The following is a 17,500-nucleotide window of genomic DNA, read 5'->3' as shown; positions in this document are numbered from 1 at the left end:
ATAGCTGCCACCTTAATGTCTGCATGGGCAAAGAGAATAATAGGGATCATTTAAGGGCCCCTGTATGGGCATATCCAAACTGTGTTTACCCTTAACCTTGGCTTTCTACTTGTAGCTGAGTTGGAATGGGTGGCTCTTTATTGACTTGTCAAACTGTGGGTTTGCATTTCAGGCCAAACCTCTCATGACCTGATCCATTTATTTCTCTGTTTTATGGTGGGGAAACAGGTAAAGGAATCCTACTTAAAATCCCTCCTTCCGCACGTTTTTATGAATAAACCCAGTGTCTGCAGCAGTTAAGGCAGCGTGACCAAATTCTCCAGAAAAAGTAATGCTAGCAGTAGGAGTCTATTGTCTGGCACAGCTGTGGGCGGTGTTGGTTACTCTGCTAAAGATTGCCCATTCAAAGAGGGCCTATGAAGGAGAACACGCAGTGGAATTAAATAAGGAGAAAAAAATGATACTGTGCAGTGGAAAAATGAGGAAGAGTAAACCACTGTTTGGAAGACTTAAACAATTGAGAACTGGCAGTGATAGTATGTGTTTATTGCTGTGTTAATGAGCCTCCAAATTATTTTACGATGTTAAATTTAGTGCCCTATTTCTGAGGTATGAAAAAAATGGTTGGCCGTATTAAAGTCAGACTAGTGAATATGGAAAAACAAATGGAAGCCTGGCTATAAATGCTACAGAAATTCGTTTTTAACACTATAGGCGGTGGCGGGGGAGGATATATGTAGTAAATCTATGTATTTTCAATTTCCAGATTGATTAGGATTCATTAAGCTATCTTGTACTTTGAATTAAAAAGTGCAATGAGAATCAGCCTCCAGCAGAGTGCATTGAATCAAAATGTTCAATAGTTTGAGGTCTGTGTGAGTTGTTCTTGTGGCGCGCTAAAAAAAATGCAAACACCGCAGGAATTTAGATCTTATTACTACAAATAGACTGATGGGAACTTGGGGTTCATTTCCGGAGCCAGCAGGTTGTTTTCTTTATAGTAGGTCATTGATTGGTTCGGTCTGTAATTAGTGAGTGAAGATTGCTTCATAGAGCAAACCTGTATTCTTTAGAATATTGTGTTCTTGAAGTTAAAATCCTCATGGTGCAGCCATTATTTAACACCCAAAGGACTGAAATGTAAGTTGTATAATGTGCTTACGACAATCTGTCGTCATTTCATATAGCTCTCCAGCCATATAAAATGATGCATAATGTCGCTTCCAAATAAATTTCAGGCTGTCATTTATTAGAAATCAAAGGGAGATCTTTTCTGATTTGTAATGTGTAGAAATATCAAAACATTGCATTTACATGTTTTTATTAACGTTTGTTGTCCTATTGGCATTGGAGTATCAGGCTCTCCTTTACAAATTGAAATAGTAAAGTAAAACTCCCCTCTCAATCAGCAGCGCCCTGGTCCTGCCACGATTATAATTTTTCCCCTTTAATGATCAGAAGGTTATTTTTGTTGTCCCCCCATGTAACATAACTAGCCACTTAGTTGAAATGATGCTGTAGACTAAGGTGTGTTGGCATGTGTTAGTGACCTGTTGATATTTGCTAGTAATGCGGTGGACCAGGCTGTGTAGGTGTATACTATTGGCACAGAATAGGCAATTTATATGTGTAGCTACCATATAACTTGTACTTCTGGGAGGTTGTATGTGGGTTGTTGTTTTTTTCTTGATGCTAGGGTTTACTCTATAACCCGTGATGGGGCCACATGACACATGCTAATTGAAGATTATATTAGCTTTAGTGTACTAATAATTTTTAGTAATAGATTTTAGTAATGACAGGAGGCGAATATTTGCATATCTTTCTTTACTGAAAACTCCAGCAGCATAGAAACATAACAACCAATCAGAAAAAAGTTATGGTGCCCATAAAAGGCCCTGTCTATGACATCACTTCCTCTTTCTTTGAAGCGAAACAAAAAATAAAAACAAGAGACATAATCATATTACGTCAACAGTTCAACAACATATTAGAATATCCAACTCCAGTAGTTCCGCGATGCAGAGGTATGGAAGGTGAATCTTTGTCTCGATGAGAAGACGTTCACGCTGCAAGAAAAAGAAAAAGATGAAAGGTCTCTAGCGTGATAACTTGTCCGCATACAATAAGCATTAAGCATCTGATATACCAACGAACATTAGAATGTGAAACATATCAATATATATTTATTCTAAAGCAATGATATTTAAGAATCTATAAACACAACATAATGCAAGGTTCATGTCTAATATTCAACCTATACAAGACCCACAAGATACAGGTCTAAGTAGCAAACGTACAAACCATACGTACTTACCTTCCTGAACATAAAGGACATATTCTGTTCAACACGAGAAACATGGGAGGGATCCTATAGGGTGGGAAATATTCGCCTCCTGTCATTACTAAAAATTAAGATTATTAGTACACTAAAGCTAATATAATCTTCAATTTTACCACATGACAGGAGGCTTCATATTTGCATTTTTAAAGCTTTGAATTGACCAATATGAAGGAAGCATGAGATGTTTGCCGAAATAGAACGTTCTAAACGTACTCTCTCGCGCTCAGTCCGCGCAGCGTATAATGTCTGCTAGGGAAGCGCCGGACGAAAAAGCTTGTGAGGCCGCCGCTCCCCTGACCGAGTGGGCTCCGAAACAAGGTTCGACGCCCGCTAAAGACAATAGCCAGCGGACCCATCGGGCCAGTGTTGCGGTAGACACCGGTCCATGAGGGTTCACGTGAGAAGTCAGAAGGTGACCCGTCGAATGAGTTCGAAGGGGTAGAGATATCGGTGTACCGCATTAGCGTTCTGACCACGCATAGTGTGGCGTCTGACACAAAGTATGGGTATAACACTGAAGACGAATCTGACTCGACATGGTAAAGGTAACCCCGTCTGGTGTGAGAGAGAAACCATCCATATCGTGAGCCCTAACGTCCGCCACCAGTCTAATTGAGGCGAGGCATAATAAGAGGGCTAGTTTGGCTGAAAGTTTTTTCAGTGACAAACAAGGATTGTCTGGCCATTCCCTAAGGAATCTCAGCACCACATCCACCTGCCAGAGGCGTGAATACTTGGGTGCCGGGGTCTCGACAATTCGGCACCCCGTAGTAGTCGACAAACCAGTGTATCTTGACCTACTGGTCTGCCCTGTACCGGAACGTGCGCCGCCGATATGGCGGATCTGATCACGTTGAGGGGTCGAGGGGTGTGACAGATAGTTGAGTATCAGTGGGACAGGTGCGGTAAAGGGATCGGAATCGCTTTCCACACACCAATCACTCCAGGCCGACCAGGCAGAAATATAGCCTTTCCTAGTGCCGGGAGCCTATGAGTCCCATAGGAGGTCTTAGTTGATGCAATAGGTCGTGAACCAACCAGGAGCCCCTGAAATCGTCCAGGCAACTAGTGCCAGTTGTCCTTCCACGACAAGGGAGTGGGCTTCCCCTCGAGGTCCCGTCGGAGGTAGAGGGAAGGTAGGGAATAGTAGAGGGTCTTCGCGAGACATCTCCAGGCGATCCGGGAAACTACGGTTGGCCCTGCCCGAGGGGTGTCATGAACAGGAGCATATCTTGTGGGTGAGTGTGTATCGAAGCACCCTTTCTATTGTGGAGAACGGCTGGGTCACGTTTGTAGGGGTTAATCCATCGCCTCATATGCGAAGGAAGAGTCAAAGATCGTTTTGCCAATCCAAGTTTGTATGTGAAGTAATCACCATTGAAATTCCGTCCTCACTTCTGCTGACAGTGGGATCCAGTGGTCGTATGAGTGACTGGTGCGTACTTATCTCATCATCAGTCGTTGCATGGCCCTGTAGTGTAGTGGACCAGGGAATATCGCTTGTATGGAGGAGAGGAATCCCACATTCCGGCGAGTATCCTGAGAGGAATCGCATCCAACCTAGCGTGTCCGACCGCTATCCTTATAGAGGCGCTCTTTGCTGTAGACCAACGCGGAACGTAGTTCTCCAAGCCGATGTCGAAACCGAGGAACTGGCCCGATTCAGATGGAGAAGCGATCTTTGTGTACTACAAAAAACCCATGGAGTCCTGAAAGTGAACGACAAATTGTCTGCAAACGTAGCCTGGATTCGTAGAGAATCAGCAAGTCTTCCAGGTATACGAGGCATCGCACGCCCAAATTTACAGATGTGTGCCCCCACAGGTTTCAGTAGCTTCGCGAGCACCACGGAGTCGTAAACTGCCATGTTTGACCATTGGAATCGGAGGAAACTTCAGCAGTCCAGGGCAACGGGTACTGACAAGCGTGTGTCCTTGAGGTCCAGATGTGTTAACCAGTCATTACCGCCTAGGAGGTCCTGTAGAAGACGAATTTCCTCCAACTTGAAGCGTTTGTATACCACGTAGGAGTTCCATTGATGTAGTCTCCTGGCTTCTTCTTGAAGCATTCTCTCCAGTGCATGTTGAATTGCGCCCTTCTTGAAGAGGGTGCGGATTTCCTTGTCCACAAGGTGTTCCTGTTCCGCCAGCGTGCGCAATGGAGGTGAAGGGGCGACTTGAACGGCTGTGATAAAAACTCTGACATAGCCTTGTACTGTCTGGAGAACACAGGTGACTTTGGTAGTCGTCTCCCAATTCTGTAAAATAGAGACAGGTTGCCGGTCATGAACTTGGAAACAGTTAGTTATGTAGGTTGACTCACTAGTAAATAAAGCGGATGGGGTCCTTTGTGTAGTAGATGGGAGAAATATGAGGACTGTGTATACGATCTGGAACCTGTCGCCCAGAAGCGGCTGGTGGCTCGGTTCCGTTATCGATTAGCCCTCCCAAAAACACCTTTCCCCGTAGGGATGTGGAAGACTAGTTTTAGCGATGTCTGGGTTTAATTTAGTGTGGTGAATAAATACACGTGTTTCTTGAGTACTGCAATGAACACTACGTTGAATAGTAGGCCTTGTGCTTTTGGGTCGAATTCTTGTCGTTCCTAAGTCCAATAGTGTGTTGTCGATGCGGACCAGTACAGATTTGCGTCTGTCGGCGCATAGTGCGTCATTTGCGTTGCCCAGGAGGCATATCGAGCCCATTCTCTGGAGGTGGTAGGGTTGAGTTGCGTACCCTGGTTGAGTGCCAGATCCGCAAAATAGAGTATCTTGCAATCAAGCCTGGTAAATCAAGTACTTTATCGCGTGTCGACCTCATGCCATACTCCCCACCATTGCGGGGTTTCGTCCCGAGCGTGCAATGAAGACTACCACAGTGTTGTTGAGCTCGGGCGCAACTGCCACTTTGTCTGGTAGCAGTGGTCTGGGGTATTCGGTCTTGAGGCGTGCACATACTTCCATCCCCAGAGGGTTGCGCCGCCAATAGTGTTCGTCCAGGAACGTTCTGTCTTCGGCTACTCTGGTTTAGTGCCGTTACTGCTAACTCTGCCTCAGCCGCCGTCACAGAGTAAGGTTTCCCTAACGTACTTTGAGGAAGTGTGGGGTAGGTCTTGCCGTTCCTCTTCCTCAGGCAGTGAGCTGTCTTCTTGTTGCTCATCTACCATGTCCAAAGTACGTGGTGGGTAATGGCATTCTTTGTCGGAAGATTGTGGCGGACGGGGTTTGGATTCCCGGTGTTCCGCCTATTTGGTCTGTTCAATGGGCGTCTTGCCCTTGACCTTAGTGGCAGGGGGGCTAGAGCCCTTTCCTTGCCGTTTTGACTTGAAGGCTTGTGGGCCTGAGGTCTCCATCAAGCGGTGTGGGGCAGAGCTCATAACAGAACCTTCTCCACTGAGGCCGCTACTGTGGCGTTTATCATTGCCTAGAAATCTTGGGAAAGTTGAGTGTCCATCATGACTCGTTCCCGTCCTGATGGGAGACAGTGGTAGTCAGTGGGAGTGGTGTGTGAGGGTCAGCACGTAGGGGTGCAAGACTCCTGGTAGAACTGGGGATCACCCAGGTAAAACGGTTTGAATTGCCTGCTTTAGTTTGTCTGAGAGTATGGATACTCGTGCCAAGTGTAGAGGGGTCACCTCTACTAGTTTAATCTGGCTACTGAGAGCCGCGGTGCAGGCGCAATTGACTGGTAGTGGTGTAGGTCTGGCTAGCCGGGTTCACCACAAATGTACGCCAGAGCTGTATGCACGGTATTTAACTATAGAGGCTTATTATATAGGCGCGTGGGGCCTGTCTCCATAAGGTCTGCAGCCGCATGTCTATTCGGCTGGGTTCATCCCAGGTGGTGTGCCATGGTAACCCAGAGGACACCCATATTATAATTATTGGCACCTTACAAGCATTGCATGCATATCTGGGGGTCACCCCAGGTGGTGTGCCATGAAAAATTACCCAGAGGACACCCACATTCAATATGTACACTAGGCACAGTAAATATACATATATGTATCCCTGTGAAGGGTACACCGTAATACCCTTAGTTTCCTTAGTGATCCTGCCGTCAAATCGTATCCGGCATGGTACTGTTGCTTTAATGTAAAACTGACAGGCAGTGTTTAAACATCCATATATGTCTGTAGTAATCAGTGGTAAAGTTGAGGCGTAGGCCTCCGTGCATACGATCGGGGTTCACCCCGGGTGGTGTACTGTGGTAACCCAGAGGACACCCACATCAAAGGTAATGGTCTGTCAGTGACCTTGCATGCATATCTCGGGGGTCACCCCAGGTGGTGTGCCATGAAAAAATACCCAGAGGACACCCACATGAATTTGCACCGTCTGGTACCGTAATATATTATGACCCTCTGTAGGGTACAATAATGTAATATAATATGCCCTGTGTAGGTACAGTAACGCAATATGCCCTTGGAAGGGTACAGTAATATAGTTGATTCTGTATATGTCACAGTAATTGTTTGTATAGTAATAGTGGTATTGTATGGACTGAACCATAATACATTTAAATTGTTTGCATGCTCAACATAATCATCCAGTGTAAGGCACTAAGGGAGAGTTAAATCCATGTGGCAGTCACAGCAGAGAAGAAAATGTTTTATTTCAACCCCTGAAGGGGTTAATGCAGATGCAAGGAGCGGTGATCGGGTGATTCCCGAACCACCGTGTGAGCAGGGAAGGCGTCCGTCATGGGTCTCGCGAGTAGCGAGATCCAAGATGGCCACCGGCCGCGTGTAGCAGTGCTTGCTCGCGGCCGCGAGTAAGCAGAAAAACGCGGCGGAAGAACGTAAAACCGCCCCGGCCACCCTCCACCCGTCCCCACACAGTCCCCTGAGTGTCAGCAAGGCAGGTCCGCGGGCACGGACAGCCGTGACGCCCGCGGACCGCCCGACCAATATAGATAAAGTGGTAGTAACACACTGAATATGGGGAGACAGGGGGACAGGGAAAGGGAGCAAGGAGCAGTAGATGGATAAATATTTAGTTACAAAGTGAAGGTAGAGTAAAAATATATAAATACATCATAATACTCTGACCTGTTGTAGGCTGGAGCAGCAAAGAAAGAGGAAGTGATGTCATAGACAGGGCCTTTTATGGGCACCATAACTTTTTTCTGATTGGTTGTTATGTTTCTATGCTGCTGAAGTTTTCAGTAAAGAAAGATATGCAATATGAAGCCTCCTGTCATGTGGTAAAATTATGATTTTTATTCCTTCATCTTTTTAAACATCCTCTTATATGTAGGGAACCTTCAGGGTAACCAGCCAGTGAACTGCTTTTTTTCCCCATTGAAACATACTTTCAATAAGTAGTTTTTCTATAGCTTACATCATAAAGATGTTTAATTTGCTAAATTATTGTTTATACAGAAAAAATGCAGTGATTATGAATTGTTAGTAAGTGTATGTTCGTTTTGAGCCAAATGAATGTGCCCACACAGGGCCTTTTGAGTTTCTCTAAAGAAATCTTATTTAGACTGTACTTAACACCACTAAGGAAGTCAGCAGGAAGCGTTTTCACTGCTGAGGTTACTATGTTTATGCATTTGTCTTTGTGCCTGCCAGATATCCTTGGTCCTAGAATCGTTTGAGGAAGGAAGTATTGAATTAGCAAATATTTGAAATGTCTCTAATGTTGGATGCTGAAAGAGTGAAATACCCCTTCATCTTGGAGATAAACGTTATCAGTTCTAAAATGGGTTTCTATTAATGTTCATTTGAGTAGTTCCCACATGTTAGAAGTTTCAGATTCTAGCGCTTAGGTTGTTTTTGTTTTTTGTTTTTTTTTTATTAAAGTCTTGCAGTGCTTTGGAAAAATGTTTACAGTTGTGTTCCCATTCAGACTGTTACAGGCTGAATGGGAACATTCTCTATTTGTTCGTGACATAGGCAAAACCTGTAGTCTGAAGCGGTTATGTGGTGCCTGCTGCCACTTCAACTTGCAGCCTGTTGACTGACTAATACTCTCCTTAGCGTGATTCTAACGGAGGAAGATTTAGGTTGGCAACTGTCAGACCCTGATCTGCTGAGTAAAGTGTTAATGACGAAACCAACCCTAGCTGGTCTTTTTTTTATTACCAAGTGATGGTTATAAATGACATCCAAATGTTATGCCAGTGTAGGAAAAGAAATGGGAGTTCTTAAAATAACACTATAGTGTTAGGAATACAAAGCTGTCCAGAGGAGCGTCTGGCCTGCTTGAGCAGAGAAGAGCAGCGCTGGAATTGGAGGACGGGCATCTCATCTTAAGACAGGGGAAGAGCGGCTTGGGGGACCTTCCTGTGTAGTGTGTAAAATTGGGGAGGCAGTGTATTAATTTGAGGAAGGGGATCGGTGTATTAAATTGGGTTAAGGAGGGGGCAGTGTATTGGAGTAATGTGAGAGGGCAGTATATTAAATTGAGGGGGAGGGCAGTGTTTTAAATTAGTGGTAGGAGTTGGGGCAGTGTTATTCAATTAGACTGCAGGTTGGGGGCAGTGTATTAGATTAAGGGGCAGGGTATGAAATTGGGTGGAGGGGGCAGTGTATTAGAGTAGGGGAGGGCAGTGTGTTAGATTGGGTCTGCGTGGAGACGCTGAACACTCCCGATGGAGATGCTGATGGGCCACACAGCTTTTTGCCACACATGCACAATAGCCTCACAATACTTTCCTGTGGGATCATAAAGTTTGATCTCAGCCAAAGTGCAGGACACATTCATAGGACTTCAAAATCAACTAGATAACATTTCTTTGGACTGAAACATTGGCTATATGCAAATACATATCTCCTTAAAATAAATTTGCTCTTTTGTTTACTTTGAAGCCCTACGAGCGTGAGGACGTCCAGTGTCAGTTAGGCAACTTTGTTTATAATGTACTTTTCTAAATAAACCTACATTTCTATGAAAACCAAAGTTTTTTTGTTTTTTTGCGGCCCACATAAACTTAAACCTCGTTTATTTGGCCCATGTTGTCCTTTGACTTTTACATGTTTGGACTAGAGCAATGTTTCCAAAACCAGTCCTCAAGACCCACCAGCAGTCCAGGTTTTATCAGTATCTTCACTGGAATAAAACCGGGAAATACATAAATCCTTTAAAGTTGGTGTGCCATGAGGACTGGTTGGGAACTAATGGACCAGAGTTTTTTTTCTCAACCTAGATTACTATGCAACTATAAAGCAGTAAAGGATTTCCTTCATTATCCAGTTTACGTTTTCTATCATTAAAGGAGCACTGGAAGAGCCATAACCTCTACACCTGGTTTTAGTTTTTTGGGTGGTAGGAGCCAGTAGTTTGACACAGAACCAAATGACGGCACCTGCAACCTACTACCATGAGTGGTTTTGGTACTTGGCGTGCCCTTTTAAAGGCCCACTAAAATTACCCCAACCACTTAATCTCAATGACTTCAGTTTGGTAATCCTGTCATATTGACCCTTTCATGTAAAACTTTTTTCTGTTTCTCTAGAAAGGGTTAAATGCACCTCTAATGGCTGATAGCCACTAGAGCCACTTCCGCCTCCATGGCAGAGTTAAACTCTGCTATTCAACCAGAATGTCTCGTATAGACTATTTGATTGCATGCATAATAATAATGGATTGTATAGGGAATAAAACTTGGAAATTGTGTGTCTTTCTTTGTTTGTCTTGATTTAATTGTATTCCTTTAAACATTAACCACAAAAATGGACTGGGTATATTTGGAAGTCGTAAACAAAAATGTAAAATTATGTACATTTTCATGTTTTTAGTTACAGGGATCCATATTTTTAGTTAATGGGATCTTTGAAAAATTGATAAGTGAATATTAAATTTCTATTAAAAACAGCCAGAATAGAAAAAAATATTCCATATTTCGGTTTGTTTTTGGTATCCATTTTCCGATGTAGTTGATATGCCCTCTCAGTTTTGTTTTTTCCAGTCATTTTTTTTTCTTCTGCTAAAAAAAATACTTGCAATGGCCATAAAAAAAAAAATTTTATTCTTTTTTTTTTTTTTTGGGGTGGGGGAGGGGGTTTATCCTCATTTTCAGAGTTTTGACGTGTCAAATAGCTGCCTGCATTAGCTAAACAAAACCATTAACCATATTCGCCTTTCTTTATTTTCTTTTTTCAGAGTCATCAGTAAAGTGGTGCCTACTCCAGATGGCAAACAATCTGCTCCACTAGCTCTGCCTAAATCTCCACCACCGGCCCCATCTCCTGCTCCCGCACCAGTTGTCATTCCTCCGCCTCCTGTTAAAGCTCCTCCAGTTCCTGCAGCTCCATCACCAGCTCCTAAACCTGCTCCTCCTCCTGCTGCTGCTGGAAATACTAGCAACTCTAAAACACCAGTCAGGAGTGTGGTTACGGAGACAGTCAGCGTTTATGTAGTGAGTACATATATTTAACCGGTATACAAACAGAGGAATGCAAGGGTGCCCACAAATGGGCCCCTTGCTGTTCATATAACTTTTGCAGAGGTAGTATTAATTCTGTTTATACATGGAAGGGTTCATTGGTTGGGTGTGTTAGTAGATGTACTCAGCCAATGGATTGTGTCCAAAATGATTATTGCTAATGCAGAAGTTGTACTACACATTAATGATATGGACAGTGAGTGGCTGGGCCACAGGCATGGTTTGAAGACAGTTTGATGCAGAAGTGTGTGCAAGCTGGTACCTATGATGTTTCCCATTCATATAATCTGCGTGAGTTTCTGTTCTAAACTCGACTGACGCATAGAATTCCTATCACATCATTATGCATGAGTTACACTTATGTAGTGTTCAAAATGACTAAGTTGTTACTCAGGGGTAATCGCAGCCATGCAAAACCATTTCTGAATTTTTTTTATAAAATATATATATTTTTTTCCAATCTGGTTAGCCTGTGCAGCACTGGTTCATGAACTCTTTGTGACTAAATGGCATTTGTGAACTATACCACTTGGAAGCAGTAGCTTTTCCAGTTTAGTTTTCCTCCCCATGTCCTTTAATTCAAAGTGACAGAGATGTCATAAAGTAAATGGAAAGTTACTCAGTAACCACTTTTTATATACTTGATCTTATCAGCAAGTTGAATCAAAGTATTTGGCTAATAAGTAAATATGCAAAATAAGGAACAGTCTCCTCTGCTGCTAATTACATGTTTGGTGTACCCCTAATAAGGTGCATACTTTAGATTTATAAGGCTTCAGTCAGTATTTGCACACACTGTAAATTAAACTATTTCTGCAGAATACAGATTTACCTTACAATGACCCTGGGACAGGTGCATTGTGGGACATCTCTTGGATCATTTATGAGATCAGTGATGAAAACGTGAACTGTTTGCGCACACATATTTTGTAACACTGTGCTCTACGGTTCAGTAGTGAGATTTGAACAGTCTGTCTGACTTCTATGGTACATGACAGAGTACAGGGAAACGCAATATACTAACTGGAATCCATAAATAAAATAAAGATTTAAAGGGTTAATCTAAATCCTTTTTTTTTTTTTTCCCCACAATTAACCTCTTTCAGCGTACAGTCCACTATAGGGCATTGCTACCAGGTCGCACGCCATGAAAAGTATAATATTTTTTTTTATTTTTTAAGTAATAAAGTTTAACATTACTTAGAACACAGTGGCAGGCAATGCTTCCAGTGCTGATCACAGAGGTCCTTATGCGGTCCAATCACAGGCTTATCATAGAGAAGCCTTTGTGTGACTGGACTGTTTCACGGGTTCAGAGCACATACACCAATCTGAGCTGGCGTGCGAGGGAGGGATTTTGGAGGGAATTATGTTCATATATTAAAAAAAAAAAAATAGAGCGGCTGGGGTAGGAGCACAGTGTTTTTGGCAAATCCCTCCATTCCTCTTTTATATCTTGATGTCCCTCTTCTATGAGCTACACATTGCTGAGCTCCACAGCAATGTGTCTTTAAACTACAAATATATTTTGTGCGGGATTTTTTTGTTTGTTTTTTTTCCTTCTTATTCTTCTTTGTAGACACTTTTTTGCAGGAACACGTATTTAGAATTCTACTGAAAAGATAATGGAGTCATTACTATGAAATATAAATTATGCAATCTAGATGTGCCAGCTTATGGCAGGCCTTGACAAATCCTAGGTCGCCAAGGCTACTAGGAATTTTGTTCTGGCACCTGGTATAGGTCAGCCTGTTCCCTCCCAGCTGAAGGAGAATCTAGGTGGTGGCAAACTACGCAGGTGGGCAACGAGGCAGGTGTAACCTTCCTGCCCTACTTACTCCGCTCCCTTGCACATCCTGCTGTGATCCCAGGAGCCTGAACATATCATCATTCTGGCCCCAGCATCACTAAATGGCGCACGAGGGAGCAGAGCAAGAAGAGTTCGGAGATTTCAGCACAGCCCCACACTGGACTGCGGCAAAATAATCCAATCCAGCTCTCCCAAAGGTTAGGGAGGCTGGCTGCATGTAAATAAAGTAGTTTGTAAGTGTATGAGAAAGTGTGTGTGTGTGTGTGTGTGTGTGTGTGTGTGTGTGTGTGTCCTTCCCATAAGAAAGCATTGGGAGGCTATTGCGCATGTACGGCAAAAATCTGCATCTCTATGGAGAACATTCAGCGTTCCATGCAGAGCGTGGATACACTGAACATAGGTGTTACGCACTGCATCATTGGACTATGAAGCACTCTAGTGGCCATCTGAGTGACTGACTGTTACTAGGCAGCAATGTAAACACTGCATGTTCTTTGAAAAGCATTTAAAACATTGAAAAGCCTGCAGTGCCAGGCTATATAGACATCAGAACCAGTACATTAAGAATTACACACCCATACATACATACATACATACATACATACATACATACCCACCTACTCCCACACATCTAGAGCTAAAAGAGAAGCTAAATAAGAGTGTGGGAAAATTAGGCAGTAGTAATACCAGTTGTGATAGGATAGTGGGAGAGTGGCTTCTGCAGATTCCAGGTGAGATCTCATAGCTCTGTGCAGAAGAGTGCAGTTCTAGGTACAGATAAGATACTGTGCAGAGCCGTCAGACTCCCAAGAGTTTGGTATAAGACCAGAGAATGAAGCATACATAAACAGCTAGGATTGGAGCCAGTTTAAAAAAAAAAAAAAAAAAACTGAACAAAAAACTAACAAAGCTTTTTTTCCAAGGACAAAAATAGCATTTTACATCCTTGTTACTATATTGCTAAAACCACTCAAAACTACGGAACTTAATCCCAACATGTACTAAAAACATTAACCTATTTTCAGAGCTGCACAAGTGGATAAAAATGGGTGTCTGACTTTTGATTTAACAGGTTTTCCTTTTTACAGATCCGAGATGAGATGGGCAACCAAATATGGATCTGCCCTGGGTGCAACAAGCCTGATGACGGCAGCCCAATGATTGGTTGTGATGGATGTGATGACTGGTATCACTGGTAAGATTTTTTTTTTTAGATTGTAAATGGGTAGACGTAGATCTAGAAATGTGGTGATTATCTCATTGTAGTGTTTTGCTCTGTATGAATGCAGACTGAGACTACTGCATTACATGTGGTTGTGAAGTAGTAAGCATCCAGTCCAAATGTACTCAAATTATTTTATTTTATTTCCCCCCCTCCCAAAAATGTTTGAAATAGCAGATATTTTATCCCCAAATAGGCTCATGTTTCATAGAGCACCCAAATATGTGGTGTATTTGTGTGCTTTCATTATAGATTTCAGGTCCACTTTAAAGGATCGCTATAGGGTCAGGAACACAAACCTGTATTCCTGACCCTATAGTGTTAAAACCACCATCTAGCCCTCCTAAGCCCCTCATGCCTGCCTAAAAATAGCAAAATCTTACTTGTATTCAAGCCTGAAGCTGTAATGCTGTTTGACTCGGAATAGTCAATAGTCAAAACCTGTCTGCTGACATCATCAGAAGTGGTGACCTGATCCAATCACAGTGCTTCGCCATAAGATTGGCTGAGACTGACAAAGAGGCAGATCGGGGCAGAGCCAGCATGATTCAAACACAGCCCTGGCCAATCAGCATCTCCTCATAGAGGTGAATTTAATCAATGAATCTCTATGAGGAAAGTTCAGTGTCTGCATGCAGAGGGTGGAGATACTGAATGTTTGGATGTTTTAGGCAGCCATGACCCAGGAAAAATTTCTAACGGCTATCTGAGGAGTGGCCAGTGAAGCGATCACTATGCTGTAATGTAAACACTGCATTTTCTCTGAAAAGACCGTGCTTACAGCAAAAAGCATGAAGGTAATGATTCTACTCACCAGTACAAATTCAATAAGGTGTAGTTGTTCTGGTGACTATAGTGTCCCTTTAAATGCCTTATGTAATTTGTGCATTATCTACATTCTGCTAATACTGTAAGTTACCCTTTGTGATACCAAATATTTCTGAAACTCCCAGACATCTATGTATGCACAGTGAAAGCATAGCATAGTAATCCTTTTACCTGGATTGCTGTATCTTTATTAATTTTGGTAGTGCTTAGTGCTCTGGGTCAAACTCTCCATTTATGGGCACCGAGCTTGTCTTCACCTTTACCGTTCGTGCTGATAAGAAAAGGAGAACTAAGAGGCTTTGTTTATCTGCACCATGCATAAATGAAATAATACTGATTGACAGCCTGTTCTTTCATTTAAACTGATTGACCAGAGATCAGCATTATAGTTTTCCATACAATTGGGAAATTACATTGTTCTTTAACCTGCACAAAACAAACATTGAGCATCAAGTAAATTGTTTACAGAACCTCACAATTTTTTTTTGTTTGTTTTTTTTGACACAGATTTTACTTGAAGTCATAACTTTAGTTCATGTTAAAACTTAAGTTGGCTCCAGTATACTTGAGTGGGACAATATGACCGGAGAATCACCATGCCAGATTTAAAAAATCCTGTTTTTTTTTTTTTTGTTGTTTTTTTTTTTTTTTTTATAGAACTCATTAAGGTGGAAATATGTTATTTATATATGTGATCCTAAATTACTAGCTCTGTTCTTCTTGGCCTTGGTCCCACTCATGCCTGATGCAAAGTGAGCTCTTATAGGTCCTCACATTTGCACCGTGTTTTATTAGAGGACTCTTTAAAGGACCACTATAGTCACCCAGACAACTTAAGCTCAATGAAGTGGTCTGGGTGCCAGGTCTCTCTAGGGTTAAGCCTGTCTGCTGTAACATTTGGGGTCTTCCGGACAGCCACCAGAGGCGCATCTGCGACGCTGGAGGCATTTAATGCCTCCTTCACACAGAGCGTCCATAGGAAAGCATTAAGACGGCGGGGGAGGAGAGATAAGGGAGCCCGGCGGTGGAAGGTGACTAACCAAGGGAGGGGGCACCCTCAGGGTACTATAGTGTCAGGAAAACAGACTTGTTTTCCTGACACTATAGTGATCCTTTAAATAGTGTAAAGAATATGATTGTGTGACTCTCCGTTCGTTCGATCTTCCACAACAGAGTATAGCAAGAAAGTTTGTAATTTACTAATATTTTACTATAGCAGACAATCTGTCTAAGTATATACTGTAAATATTTTAAGTCGATCTTTCCCTTGCCGGGTTTTTTTTGCTTCTCTGGAGGGTACGAAGCATTGTCAGCTCGAGGGTACCAAGCATTGTCTGCTGTTATCTTACATGCAATTACGAAGTATGACATCAGTAGTCTTGTTGGATCTTCTGAGAGTACCATTCAGAAGATCCAAAAAGATTACAGAGCTTGTATAGCAAGTGCAGTGGCATCGATAAAGATTGTTTTTGTGTGTCTGGAGAATTTGATGTACTGTACTTGTGATTGTATGACCTGATGATAAAATTAAAATTTTCTCTGCACTCTTTGCTTTTACAGGCCTTGCGTTGGAATCAAAGCTGAACCAACTGAAGATGAATGGCTTTGTAAGAAATGTGATACCAAGAAGAGAGATAAAAAGCACAAGAAAAGGAAGCACAAAGCTCATTGAGGTTATCACCTTTTGGATCCCTTCGCTTTTCTTCACTGCTACCACTGGAGAGCTAAAGGAAACCTGTAACAGTTCAGCTGTTGTCTAGAGATCCCATTGTGCTTAATCTGTGAATAGTCGGATTTCTACACAGGGCTGACACATGAAAGGTTGGCCACCTTAATTCTGGAGGAACGTATAGCAAGGCAGCATACTTTTGCAATCCATTCTTGTGGACTTTTGAGCCAGTGGAAAAATAGTCTAGGTTATTGGCCTGCCGTTGCTCTGGCAGTAATTCAGCCACAGGATATAGGACAGAAATAGGCAAGACTGCTCATTACCCCTTTTTCTCTGTTCGGCAACAGCCCTTAATTATTGTATCATAATTTATTTCGTTGTTTCATTGTTTTCACAAAACTGTACTTTAAATGGATTTTGCAATCTCTAGAAGACCTGTAGTGAATTATTTCATAGACTCTGAAAGAATGGTACCCATTTTGATTTCAAAGCCATGCTGTTCTTGCTAATTATAAGACTAGTGTAAACCTAGCCTAACATTTCGTCAAGTACCTATTTTGGTTAGAAAAATATACACAGATCCATTTTATTTTATTTTTTCTGCTCCTATAAATAAAACCGCTTTTTTTGTCTTTTCAAAATATATATATTTTTAAAAAAAAAATCTTTCTATCATACAATTATTTCCTAGGAGATTTCATTATCTGTAATATATTTTAAATTTGTTTTGATCCTATTTTTTTTTTTTTTTATTATAAATACATGTCCAAATATACTGTGTTCCTACTGCATGTACTTGGCATACATTGGTTTAAATTCCTTTACATTTGCTCCCTCCCCCCCCCTCCTCAGTTTTTTTTTATTTCTTACTGAGTTGCATTACAATCTGCCTATCATAACAAGCTGGAGAGATGTATTTCTGTATAAACCTTTATATGCTGTTGTCTCTGCTTGTTTTACAATGGAGCTTAAGCAGCATTGAGTATGTGCGTTTTGTATATATTAAAGGTGTGTCTCAAATATATCTGCTTCCTCTTTTACCTTCAGATTTGTTGTAACATATATAAAAAGAATGTTATTGGCACAGCTTATTTTACAAAAAAACAAATGTAGAATAGATTATGTTCTATAGGCCATATATAGGCTCTTCAGTGTCTCTTATTATAACTCAAATTACTTATCACATAAGTTGTTTGTGTTTTATTTTTCTCCAGTTAAAATGTACTATATAGAG

The 17,500-nt window shown here is 41.9% G+C and overlaps 1 protein-coding gene across 3 annotated transcripts in view; it reads left to right on the top strand.

The window, feature by feature from the left end:
* TAF3 (TATA-box binding protein associated factor 3) overlaps nt 1-17,290 on the top strand; it is a 97,882-nt gene extending 80,592 nt beyond the window's left edge. For all 3 annotated transcript variants that reach the window (XM_063448271.1, XM_063448270.1, XM_063448272.1), the window contains 3 exons: nt 10,455-10,710; nt 13,636-13,742; nt 16,158-17,290. In XM_063448271.1, the coding sequence (XP_063304341.1) occupies nt 10,455-10,710; nt 13,636-13,742; nt 16,158-16,269 (475 nt within the window). In that variant the 3' untranslated portion in view covers nt 16,270-17,290. The remainder of the gene's footprint in view (nt 1-10,454; nt 10,711-13,635; nt 13,743-16,157) is intronic.
* The last annotated feature ends 210 nt before the right edge of the window (nt 17,291-17,500 follow it).

The sequence above is a fragment of the Pelobates fuscus genome, chromosome 3, assembly GCF_036172605.1.
Source record: "Pelobates fuscus isolate aPelFus1 chromosome 3, aPelFus1.pri, whole genome shotgun sequence".
NCBI lineage: Eukaryota > Metazoa > Chordata > Amphibia > Anura > Pelobatidae > Pelobates > Pelobates fuscus.
This window is presented reverse-complemented; position numbering and strand designations above follow the sequence as displayed.